The sequence below is a fragment of the Oryctolagus cuniculus genome, chromosome 1, assembly GCF_051225735.1.
Source record: "Oryctolagus cuniculus isolate XC-2025 breed Fujian yellow rabbit chromosome 1, ASM5122573v1, whole genome shotgun sequence".
Taxonomy (NCBI): domain Eukaryota; kingdom Metazoa; phylum Chordata; class Mammalia; order Lagomorpha; family Leporidae; genus Oryctolagus; species Oryctolagus cuniculus.
In genome coordinates, this window is record NC_142867.1 from 69,691,580 (window position 1) to 69,704,484 (window position 12,905).

Sequence of the window (12,905 nt, forward strand, 5' to 3'; positions counted from 1 at the left end):
CTTTGAACTATGTTGTAATATGACCCCTGCTTGCCCTCGACTGTTACAATCCTTGCCTTGTACTATATAAGCTACCTCCTTCTCCAATAAAGTGAGACCTTGATCAGAATATTGTCTTGGTCTTCCTTCTCGTGTCTGGTTTTCTCTCCATTCAGGTCTGCCCTCCTCGTGTCCTAGTTGATTACCCTGCAGGCAGGGGCAATTCTACCTTGAAACATTTCCACCCTGCCCACACTCATAAAATTAAGAAGATGGACACATTCTTTCAAAAAAAAAAAAAAAAAGTTTCAGGGACAGGTGCTTGGTGCAGGAGGCGCTTGCATCCCATACTAGAGTGTCTGCTTTGAACCCAGGCTCTCCCCTTCTGACCCAGCTTCCTGCTAACTCGTGCCCTGGAAGGCAGCAGATGATGGCACAAGTACTGGGTTCCTTTCACCTACATGGGAGACCCAGATGGGAATTTCTGGATCCTATGAGCACGCAAGGAGTAAACCAGTATATGGAAGATTTCGCATCATCTGTATCTTTCAAATGAATTGAAAACAAATTAATTAAAATTTTTAAAAAGGTTTCAATAAAAAAGATAACAGAAAAGCTAAAAGAAAAGGGCCACACTAGCAGCCTGCTTCTTGTAGTCTTATTTGTTCTAAGCCTGTGAACATACAACTTTTTTTGTTGTTGTATAGAAACAAGCACTACAATTAAAGTGAAAATGTGGCCTCATTAACAGAAATCTAGGGATTGGTAGGGGCTCAGAACTCCCTAATATTTTTCTCTCACACATTAAAATGATACTAAAGGGGAAGACAAGACAATTTAGGGGTTTAACAATCAGATCTCTTTCTAGAAAAGCAAAACCATAAAAGGTTACCTCCTCCATTCCTCTTGATTTCTAAACTATTCCACGGTATATTTATCAGAAATTTTAGAATATGATTCCTGCTTTTTACATGTCAAATAGAATTTCTTAGAAAATAAATCAAAAAGACATTTTTAGAGAAAACTTTCTTCCTTATTATATTTAATTTCTATTATTTCAAAAGAACTAAAAATTATTTAAAATTAGTTCCTTTTTTGTTCACCTGAAGACAATTATAGCAAAAACAAAAACAGAGAAGTCTAATGGCTAGAATATCAACTTCAGCTGTGCCAGTCATCTGTTCATAATCTTAAGCAAATCATTTTACCTGGTTGGTTCTCATTTTCTTCCTCACTATGAATTTAAGGAATTCAATGTTTGATTTTATTCCCTCTAACCTCTTTTATCAGGTTTATAAATATAAAGCTGCTAAAAGAAGAGCCTTGCAAAAACAAGTATAAATATGTCTTTTTTTTAAATTTTTTTTTTTTTTTTTATTTTTTGACAGGCAGAGTGGACAGTGAGAGAGAGAGAGACAGAGAGAAAGGTCTTCCTTTGCCGTTGGTTCACCCTCCAATGGCCGCTGTGGCCGGCGCACTGCGGCCACCACGCTGATCCGATGGCAGGAGCCAGGTACTTCTCCTGGTCTCCCATGGGGTGCAGGGCCCAAGTACTTGGGCCATCCTCCACAGCACTCCCTGGCCACAGCAGAGAGCTGGCCTGGAAGAGGGGCAACCGGGACAGAATCCGGTGCCCCGACTGGGACTAGAACCCGGTGTACCGGCGCCACAAGGTGGAGGATTAGCCTAGTGAGCCGCGGCGCCGTCTATAAACATGTCTTAAAGTAGAATTTCATGTCTGTGCTCATGCCAACCAATGTAACATTCTAGATTAGCACCACTTGATAGAATTTTCTGTGATAAATGTACCTATTCTATCCAATAGCCACAAGTGATGACTGAGCACTTGAAACAAGGCTAGTTCCACTAAGGATTTAGATTTTTTTAAATTTAACTTAATGTAATTAAATTGAGTTAATATTAAACAACCAAGGGTGACTAGTGCCTGTTATTACTGGAGTGTCATGTGGGAATCTTTTCTGGCATTCCTAAGAATGTGATGGAAATGGCTTGTTCTGGTATGTTTCTGTTATGGTGACTGAGCACTCTCATAAAAGTAGTGAGTTTCAACTGTGACAGGCAGCACAGAGATGGACAGATTAACACTTAGCTTTCACTCACAGAACTAAGCCATCTACATAAAGGGTTTTTGCTGCTATCTCCACAGGCTGTACCATATTCCCCAAAAACACACTTAAAAGAGAATCCTAATATTAAAGCTAGCTTAAACAGCTTCCACAGAAGTGTCAGAAAACATACCTTGGCATCACAATTTCCAATAACTGTGATGTTTTCTGCCTTCAGTTCCACATTTTGCCTTTTGGCAGGGCTTTTTACCAGCTGTCCTTGGACTTCCACAGAACTCCCAAAAGCCAATTCTCTATAGCATGATAAACAAGATACCATTATATATGAAAATCTTCATTTTCATACAAATCATACTATCAGAACATTAAAATACTTAATGACAGAAGATTTTACCCTTAATTGCTTCAACAGAATTCAGAATCTGCAGATGCTCTATTTTACACCAAAATTTAAACATGAATTCCATAAGCTTTAAAATGGAAATGAAAAGAGTTAAGGATTTGTATAAAGGTACTTTGAATTTTAATGGATTATATTATAATCCTTACCAAAAAGTTAGCTGGCTAAGAAACTATAAAAGACTGCAGCTTACATGTAAAAACTAGTGAAATCAAAATAAGGTCTATAACTTCATTAGTAATTCCAATGGCAATTCTCTGACTTTGATAACATACAAGCATATTGCGAAAGTTCTTGGAAAATGTGTATTATGAAAAAACTATGCATATATTTCAAAAGTTTTTTTCAGCAAAAAAAAAAAACTTATCTTTTAATTCCATTCTCCATGGACTTTCTGAAGTACTCTTGTATTACAGGTACATGATATGTTATCACTGGAAAAGCTGGGCAACAAGTACATGGGAATTCTCTGTACTATTTTTGCAATGTATACGTTATTTAAAAGGTATACTTTTATAAAAGTTAATTGGCTGGGCACACATAAAACTACTTTCTGTTTAACAAGTCTAGGTTCTAATCCAAGTTCACACACAAATTAACTTTCCGGCTACTACAGAAAGTCATTTAAGCTCATTTAAGATTCAACTATTGGGGCCAGTGCTGTAGCACAGCAGGTAAAGCCACCACCTTCAGTACTGGCATCCCATACGGACAGTGGCTCAAGTCTTGGCTATTCCACTTCCGACACAGCTCTCTGCTATGACCTGGGTAAGCAGTGGAAGATGGCCCAAGTCCTTGGGCCCCTGAGTCCACATGGGTGACCTGAAAGAAGCTCCTGACTTCAGATGGGCCCAGCTCCAGCTGTTGAAGCCATTTGGGGAATGAACCAGTGGATGGAAGACCTCTCTTTCTCTCTCTCTCTGCCTCCATGTAACTCTGCCTTTCAAATAAATAAATAAATCTTTAAAAAAAAGAATCAAATATTAAGGAGAAGCTTGGATTAAATGATCATAAATCTGCTCTAGTTTAAACATTTCTTAATTACAGTAAGTGCCAACTTTAATAAATTGTACTGAAATATTATAACAGAGTAATAAACCAAACTGTCGAAGTCAATGTGCCAGAAGATGCCCTACCCAGTTTTCTTTCCTTGCTACATTCAATATATGCTATTTCCTTTCAAATTTATTCTTACATAATTTATATAAATAAAACTGTTCACTACTACATCATACAGGGAATAAATCTGGTATACCTTCAACAAACCTGATGGGGTATTTTGAGAAGCTCCAACTTAAAACATATACTACTTAATATCTCTGTACATAATTTGGCACACATTCCCATGGACTTACCCCTAAGGGTAAAGCTAAAAATTATCCATGGGACTCCAAATTTCATTAAGTTGGGCAGTACTAATACCATCTTACAAGTTAAAGTGATCATTTTAAGTGCATAACTGATCATATAGATTGGAGTAAGTGTCAAAGGGATCACATAAATAAGACCAAGTGTTGGGGCCAGCGCCGTGGCTCACTTGGCTAATCCTCTGCCTGCGGCGCTGGCATTCCATATGGGCACCAGGTTCTAGTCCCGGTGGCTCCTCTTCCAGGCCAGCTCTCTGCTGCAGCCCAGGAAGGCAGTGGAGGCCCAGGTGTCTGGGCCCCTTCACCCACATGGGAGACCAGGAGGAAGCACCTGGCTCCTGGCTTCAGATCGGCGCAGCGCTGGCCGTAGCAGCCATTTGGGGAGTGAACCAACGGAAGGAAGACCTTTGTCTCTCTCTCTCTCTCTCTCTCGCTCTCGCTCTCTGTCTATAACTCTACCTGTCAAAAAAAAAAAAAAAAAAAAAAAAGACCAAGTGTCCTCTAGTAACAATAGACAGAATTAAAAAGGAGAGAAGGATCCAACTTGGGAAGCAGGCCACACAGCAGACTCAGAATGACAAACACCCTAAACAGCACTCTAGCCTCAGAATCTGCCCTTAAGGCATTCAGATCTGGCTAAAAAGCCCATGAGAGCATTTCAGGCATGGAAAGCCAAGGCACTGTGGCAAAAAATGACCTACACGAAAGATCTCTGTAAGTGAGATCCCAGTGGAAAGAAGGGGCCATTGAAGGAGGTACCTTTCTCTGAAAGGAGATGAGAACTTCCACTTTGCTTATGGCCCTGTCTAAACACTGACAGAGTTTGTGAACTCAAGAGGCTTCCAAAGCCTTGGCAGCTCATGACAAGAGCCTTGGGTGATCACTGACATCATAGTAAGAGTGTCGATTGTTAAATCAACAACAGGAGTCACTAGGCACTTACTCCCCATGTAGGACCTCTGTCTATAATGAGTTGTACTATGAGAGTTAATGGTAAAACTTATCTTCAAACAGTTCTTTATACTTTGTGCGTCTGTGTGGGTGCAAACTGTTGAAATTTTTACTTAGTACAGAGTTGCTGTTCTGTATATAAAGATAATTAAAAATGCGTCTTAATAAAGAATGGGACGGGAGAGAGAGTAGGAGGTGAGACAGAAGTGGGAGTGTGGGTTTGGGGGGAAGAACGGCTATATTCCAAAAGCTGTACCTATGAAATTTATATTTATTAAATAAGAGCTTTTTTAAAAAAATCCCTGTACATGAATTTTACCCTGGGGGCTTTTGGATAATACCTCAAATAAACAGGCAATCATCCTCTAAAAAACCTCTAAAATTTAGATGCCATTATATATAACCATATGATTGCTATACTGATATATAAGTTATCAGAAAAAGCAACAAACTTTTTAAAAAGGTTACTACTGTATCAACACAAGTTTTTATTGTTCTCCCCAACTGACCAAATAGTCGGAGATCCATGAACCCATTCAATATGTGGAAAGCATAACTAAAACAACGCTTGGAATACTCTTGTTCTAATAAATCTGAATTATATCCTGTTCCTTCACATCCTAACATAAAAATGGTTTGTTTTAAAACCTGATGGAGACCACAAGAGTTTTTTCCATGTATTGGTTACTTTATCAGCACTGTGTAAGAGGCCAAGAATACAAAAATAAATGACACCAATCCTAATCTCAAGGAACTAAGACTCTAGCAGGAGTCCAGTAACAATATAGCTGATTATCCAATGTGATATTTTGGGTCTAAGAATTGGGGACAGGATGTCCTGGGAACCCAAAGTAGGGGCACCTGGGGTGGTCAAGATTTGGGAACATCAGATGATGCCTAAACTGGAACTGTGAAAGGCAAGTGAGGAAGAAGCTGTAGCAAACAGAGGTAGCAAAATATGTAAGAACTTGGAGACAGGGGCCAGCACTGTGGCATAACGAGTTAAAGTCCCTGCCTGTAATGCCGGCATCCCTTATGGGCACCAGTTCAAGTCCTGGTTGCTCTACTTCCAATCCAACTTCCTGCTAATGGCCTGGGAAAAAAAAGCAGAAGATGGTCTAAGTGTTTGAGGCTCTGCCACCCATGCAGGTGACTCAGATGAAGTTCCTGGCACCTGGCTCCTGCTTGGCTCAGCCCTGACCACTGCAGCCATCTAGGAGGTGAACCAGCTGATGGAAGATCTCTCTCCCTCCCTCTCTCTCTGTAACTCTGACTTAAAAAAAAAAAAAAACAACTAGATGAACAAAGTAGTTTAAGAGAGTTTAAAGTGCAGGGAACATGAAAGCAAAGCACAAGCAGGAAATACTGGCATCTGAAGATGTCAGATAAAAAAGGGAGAAGCTTGTGCTTGTAGAATTTTTTGTTTTTAGATTTATTTATTTATTTATTCATTTGAAAGGCAGAGTAACAGAGAGAGAATGAGAGACAAAGACAGAGAGAGCTTTCATCTCCTGGGTTCACTCCCCAAATAGCTGCAACAGCCAGGACTGGGTGAGGTTATAGCCAGGACCCCATCGCGGATCCCACATGGGTGGTAAGAGGACAAGCACCTGAGCCTTCTGCTGCCTTCCCAGGCATATCAGCAGGAAGCTGGATTGGAAGCAGAGCAGCTGGGAATCAAACTAGCACGCCAGTGTAGGATGCTGGCCCCCTGAAGGATCTTGATCTTGCACTTAACCTCAAAGCTATGAAAAGCAGAGAGAAGGATCGCTCAAGGGGAAATGTGAACACTGAATTGGGGAAGTGGAGAGCACTGGAGATGGAAATCAAGGGACTTCTTTTTTTAAACTTACCTACAGTCAAAGCTTGCATCTGCAACAATCTGAAGACTTTCTAAAGATGACCCATCATTTATATGCAGAAACAAGACCTCTTTTTGGGATCGGACTGAACGAATCCACCCCTAAAGAAGAGAAATATTTCTAAACGTGAACTTAAAACATGTCAACATTTTACACTATATGCACAGAGACTAAATCAAAGTCAAAAAGAGTACTGACAATCCTTCCTCAACTAGTCAACTGTTGTTAGTTTACTCACATGCACACATAATTTTATATGGTTCTTATCATAGTGAGATACACAACCTCGCATTCCACCTTTTATTTATAAAGCTCATCATTTTGAATGGATGTCAAATAAGCCATCAAGTTGATGAGACTAATCTATGTAAACAATCCCCTCAATATTGGCTATTCCAGGTATTTCCTCCTCATGCCCCGTATCCAATTACAAATAACAGGGCTTACATCTTGGCGCCTTTTTCCTTTTATATCCAAGTCCCAAGAGGAAGATTATGTAGTTACAGATTAGAAACATCACCAAAAAAAAAACTCTCAAAAAACTTCACTAGTGGTCATTTAGCCTAGACGTTAAGACACTGGTTAGGACACCAGCATCTTGTACCAGATTGCTTGGATTCAACAGCCGGCTCCAGCTTTTTTTTTTAAGATTTATTTATTTATTTGAAAGTCAGAGTTACCCAGGGAGAGGGAGAGAGATCAATCTTCCATCTGCTGGTTCATTCTCTAGACAGCTACAATGGCCAGAGCTGGGCCAGGTCAAAGCCAAGAGCCAGGAACTTCTTCCAGGTCTCCCATGTGGGTAACAGGGGCCAAAGCATGTGGGCCATCTGCTGATGCTTTTCCCAGGCCATCAGCAGAGAGCTGGATCAGATGTGGAGCAGGCAGTACACAAAAACCCATATGGATATTAGCATTGCAGGCAGTGGCCTTACCTGCTACGCCACACCACCACCCTTCAGCTCCAACTCTTAACTCCAGCCTCCGGACATTCCAGACCCTGGTAGGCAGCAGTGACAGCTCAAGTGATTGGGTCCCTGCTACCTACATGTAAGACCCAGATTGAGTTCCTGGCTCCTGGTTTTGGTCACTTGGCCATTTGCAAGCATTTGGGAAGTGTATCAGCCTGCACATGTGCTCTCTCTCTGCCTCTCAAATAAATGAAAACTAAACAACAAAAAAACCATCACAGTATGAATGCATATTAAGTTGTCAAACAGTCTGAACAGTACAAAAGAGAAGTCTTCAACCAGGACAGCAACACTAAAAACAGCTTTCTCAGATACACCTAACTTAAACTTAACTAGCACAGAAGAGATAAAAATATTCCTCTAGCAGATTCTGAACAAATGTGTAGTGTCCAAGATGTGTAATATAAGTGAATATAGGAGAGTACGCACCACTAAACATGCCTGGGAGAAGCAAGGGATGATCCTATATAGAAAAACCGGATTGATATTGCTTCTTTTGTGTTCCTGCCTAACCTACTGAACATGATTTTTTTTTAAGGTTTTATTTATTTATTTGAGAGATAGAGTGACAGACAGTGAGCGGAAGAGACAGAGAAAAAGGTCTTCCCTCCGCTGGTTCACTCCCCAGATGGCCGCAACAGCTGAAGCTGTGCTGATCTGAAGCCAGGAGCTTCTTTCCGGTGTCCCATGAGGGTGCAGGGGCTCAAGCACTCAGGCCATCTTCTACTGCTTTCTCAGGCCATAGCAGAGAGCTGGATCAGAAGTGCAGCAGCTTGGAATAGAACCGATGCCCATATGGGATGCCAGCACTGCAGGTGGAGGATTAACCTACTGCACCACGGCACCGGCCCCTGACATGATTATTTAAGTGCTTCTGCCACTCATTTACACATGCATAGTGCTTCAGGGGGAAGAATGTAACTTTATTTGCCCTGAAGTGCACTGACAGGTACCCTGTTTTTCAATGACATATCTACCAATACCTACCAGGTATTGAACATGTACTATTTAGCACACATTTTCCTACCTTCATATACTACCTCATTTCCTTCTCAGGATAGCTTTAAGGATTTTCATTATTGCCATTCTACAAGTGAGTCTCACAGAAATTATATACCTTGCAGAAAGTCACACATCTGATGGTGGTGGGTCGAGTATACATTTGAAGCCAAGTCAATTTGACTAGAAAATCCTGGATCTTTGGACATATAAACTGAAGAAGAACGTGTAAATTGCCTTGGTCTCAAGTACAAATACTTCAACTCACCACATTTCAGCAAAGGTACCTGTGTTTTGATCATGCTCTATCAACATTAATTTCCAAATATTCTCTTATTTTTACTTAAAGAAGTAGCATTTACTGGGGCCGGTGCTGTGGCGCAGCGGGTTAATGCCCTGGCCTGAAGTGCTGGCATCCCATATGGGTACCAGTTCGAGTCCTGGCTGCTCCACTTCCTATCCAGCTCTCTGCTATGGCCTGGGAAAATAGTAGAAGATGGCCCAAGTCCTTGGGCCCCTGCACCCACGTGGGAGACCCCGAAGAAGCTCCTGGCTCCTGGCTTCAGATCAGTGCACTCTAGCCACTGCAGCCAACTGGGGAGTGAACCAGCAAATGGAAGACATCTCTCTCTCTCACTCTCTCTGCCTCTCCTCTCTCTGTGTAACTCTGACTTTCAAATAAATAATCTTTAAAAAAAAAAAGTAGCATTTACTGAGCACTTTTTAATGTACTTTTGTTCTAAGCTATTTATAAATACTATGCTACTTAATCCTCATAAGAATCTAATGAAGTAGTAATTATTGTCATTTTAGAAATGAAGAAGCATATTTAGACACGTGAGGAAGATAGTCCAGGTCACATTTACTGAGTCCAGCTGGGAGTCGAATACAGTTTTTACTATGAGTTCCTGACCTCATCAACAGACTTTCCTGGATTGCTATCTTCACCCCATGCCCAGTTCCTCTGCCACTGGAAAACACCTTCGTGCCATTTCCACTGCATCCTAGGGGACAGCTCCTTCAGGACTCAGCTGATATGTCACTTCATGACCTCCTTACACAGCTAAGGAATTGCTAGTTTTCTCTTATCTCCTCCTCTATACCACTAACAAGAATCACACTGCTCCCAACTGTCTTAACCACAGCAGCACTGTCCAACAGAAACACAATGTGAGCTACTCATGTAATTTTAACGTTCTTAGTGGTCACATTAAAAGCAAAAAGAAATATGTGAAATTAATAATGTATTTTACTTAACTCACTATACCCAAAATATTATCAATATGCAATCAACAGAGAAATATATGGAGATATTTTTCATTCCTTCTTGCTCTTCAAAGTGCTACAGGGGTGGCTCAGGATGGCTGCACTCATATTGGAGAGCCTGGTTTGCATCTCAGGTCCTTTACTTTTGATACAGCATCCCGCTAATGCACACCCTCTCTCTAACAGAAGATGGACGGCTGAAGTACTTGGGTCTCTGCCACCCCCGTGAAAATATGGATTCAGTTCCAGGCTCTTGGCATTGGCCTGACCCAGCCCTGGCTGTTGTGGGCATCTGAAAAATCACTCTCTCCCTAATAAAATGGGAATAAAAATTAAAATAAAAAAAAAACCCTATTTGGTATGTATTTTACACTTACAGCCTATCTCTGTTGATACAAGCCACATTTCAAGTGCTCAGAGCCACAAGTGGCTGGTAGCTATCACCTCAGACTGCAGAGCAATAAACTGCCTCTAATTCAGGCAGTAGCTTCTTTTTATCTTTGAATCCTCTCTTGATTTGCAAACAAAAGCTACCATCAATACATGCTAAATTAATAGGTTAAATCCAAAAAAAAGTTTTGATTTGGATTACCCGAAGAATATGAAACTCAGAGAAATGCAGAGGGGCAAGCAGGTTGGCCCTACTGCTGAACAGCAAGGATAGGTGAAGATAACAAAGGAACCATGTCAGTGTGTTTCAGCAAGCTGACGAGAAACAGTCAACCACCTGGCCTAACCTGTGCCTGTAAGGAGTCTTCCATATGGAGTTGCTGCAAATAATGTCGTTAGTAAGAGAAACAATAACCGCTAACGTTTATAGTCGGTGGGCCACTGGTCTAGATATCTCATACCCTTTATCTTAATAGTCAGGACTCCTTGATGCCATGATGTAGGGACCATAATTACCAATTTACATAAGAGGAAACTGTGATTTAGAGCACATAGGTGACATGCTCATAATTAATTTGTCTTCACAAGCGGCAGATTTAAACCTAGGCAACTTGACCCCAGAGCTCTAAAACTGCTTTACTCTGTAGAGTTGTCGCTTTGCTGGTAGAGCTTCGACCTGGGATGCCAGCATCCTCTATAGGCTCTGGTTGGTGTCCCAGCTGCTCCACTTCTGACCCAGCTCCCTGGTAAAGGCCTGGGGAAGCAGAGGAAGATGACCTAAATGTTTAGGCCCCTGCCACCCAGGTGGGAGACCCCAATGAAGCACCTGGTTTCCGGCTTCTGCCTGGCCCAGCGCCGGCCCTTGCGGCCATCTAAGGGGTGAACCACAAGAAGACAGATCTCTCTCTCTCTCGTCTTTCCCTCTCTGTAACTGTTTCAAAAAATAAATACATAAATTAGAAAAAAAAAAAAAAAACCCTGCCATACTCGTTCTCCTAATTCATTAAACACAAATGACATGCAAAGCCCCCTTTGAGGCACTTAGCGAGCTAAAAGCTGAACTGGAGGCACAGTTTAAATTGTCAGTCATGTGCAAGAAGGAAGACAGGTTCACGGAGAATTAAAGACACAGAAAATGGGCTTGTTCATTTACATTTTTTTCTAGACAAGAAGTCTGCGGGTCATGCGCCGGTATCAGGAAAGCAAAGTCCTAGCATTTTAATCGGGAGAGTAATGGGACCCAAGGAAAGGGTTCCGCGTGCCTCCACGCCGTGCCTCCATTTCCTAATTTCTGCCTGTCGGTCCTTCTGTCTAACCCGGCCAGTGCAAAGCAAAGCTAATGCGGATGTGTCATACAAGTCCCTAAAAGGACGCCCCCGCTTCCCGTACACCCACCTGGACCTTAACGCGCTCCCCACTCGTGTGCTGGGCCCTCAGTGCGTCCCGCACGCTCAATCTGCCGGAGGGTTTGTGCCTCGGGCAGGGAGCCGAGGAAAAGAAGCGCAGGGCTCGGAGCAGGCACCCGGTCCGCAGCATCGTGGGGCCGCCCCTGTCCTGGGGGCCTCCCTGGTCGGCTGCTCCCCTCTTCGCCGCCGCTACCCCGCCTTCGGGCGCTCTAGAGCCCTCGGCTACGCTTTCTCCTTCCGAGCCCCCACAGAGCCTCTCCTCGGCTTTCCTTTTCCCAACAGGGCGGAAAACACAGCACAGCCGGCAATGACAAGACACCACGCGCTGACGGCCGCACAGGGTTCCACGGTCCCGCACTAATTCTAAACTACGCCCCCAACACACGCAGCACCGCGCCCCGCCCCTACGTCACCACGCCAACGCCGTTACGTCATCGCGCTACGAGGAGACTAAAAGAGAGCATGCGTATTTGTGTTCCCGTGCCCAGGAAGCAGGCTAGCTGCTGTGTGGAGGAGGAGGGGCAGAGGAAGAGGCGTGGCCAGGAGTTGGGGAGAGGCGGAGCTAGGGCACCTGCTCGTCGGAAGGGCCACCTCAGCGGTTGCTTAGGAGCACAAGTTGGGAGGGTTCTTCATTTCGGACGTGTCGAGTGAAGGCTGAGGGACACTGACAGGCGAGGAATGACTGATGGAGAGGAAAAGCGTTCAGGAGAAGCTTGGGTGTTGACAGGATCAGCTGAGACTATCAGTCGTTCTGGAAAAACCAGCCATAGCCCCAGCTCAAGTCACACCTGTACAGTATCAGACATCTAAACAGTTGCATAAAAAGGGATCCGTTGCCTGACAGCCCTTAAGGTGGGGCGTCAAAGACGGCTTCCTGCAGAAGGTAGTTCTCTGTCAGATAAGGGGAACTGAAGAGACCCTGAATGTGGGAGTCAGAGAGGGCATGGTCGTGTGAAGATGTTGGAGACTCGGGAATGCCCCGTGCTGTCTGCAGAATCTTCAAGCCTCTTTCCCGCGCTCCCTCATTCTCTCACCTCTCTTTTTGTCAACAGTTACCTGTTTTGTTTGATGCAGAAAATATGACCCTTTTATATGAGTTTACATTGAAATTTATAAAAAACTTTCTGTAACAATGACAATCATGAAAAGTTTTCTAAAATAATAAAAGGTAAAAGTGAGAGCTAATTACTTACAGTTGCCTCCATTATTTTGTCCATTTTACAGGTA

General features: G+C 42.8%; 1 protein-coding gene across 10 annotated transcripts in view; it reads right to left on the bottom strand.

Moving 5' to 3' along the window:
- Nucleotides 1-12,200, bottom strand: part of NARS2 (asparaginyl-tRNA synthetase 2, mitochondrial) — a 149,213-nt gene extending 137,013 nt beyond the window's left edge. For 3 of the 10 annotated variants that reach the window (XM_070075951.2, XM_017344379.4, XM_089331761.1), the window contains exons 1-3: nt 11,668-12,196; nt 6,638-6,747; nt 2,239-2,359 (exon numbers count right to left, since the gene is read on the bottom strand). Coding sequence is in view for 7 of the 10 variants with exons in the window: in XM_017344379.4 (XP_017199868.1) it covers nt 2,239-2,359; nt 6,638-6,747; nt 11,668-11,808 (372 nt within the window). In the remaining 3 variants the exon portion in view is untranslated. Of the gene's footprint in view, nt 1-2,238; nt 2,360-6,637; nt 6,748-11,667 lie in introns of those variants that run through there. The other 7 variants (XM_002708668.6, XM_089331749.1, XR_016233124.1 and 4 more) reach the window with 6 other exon arrangements.
- Nucleotides 12,201-12,905: the final 705 nt, after the last annotated feature.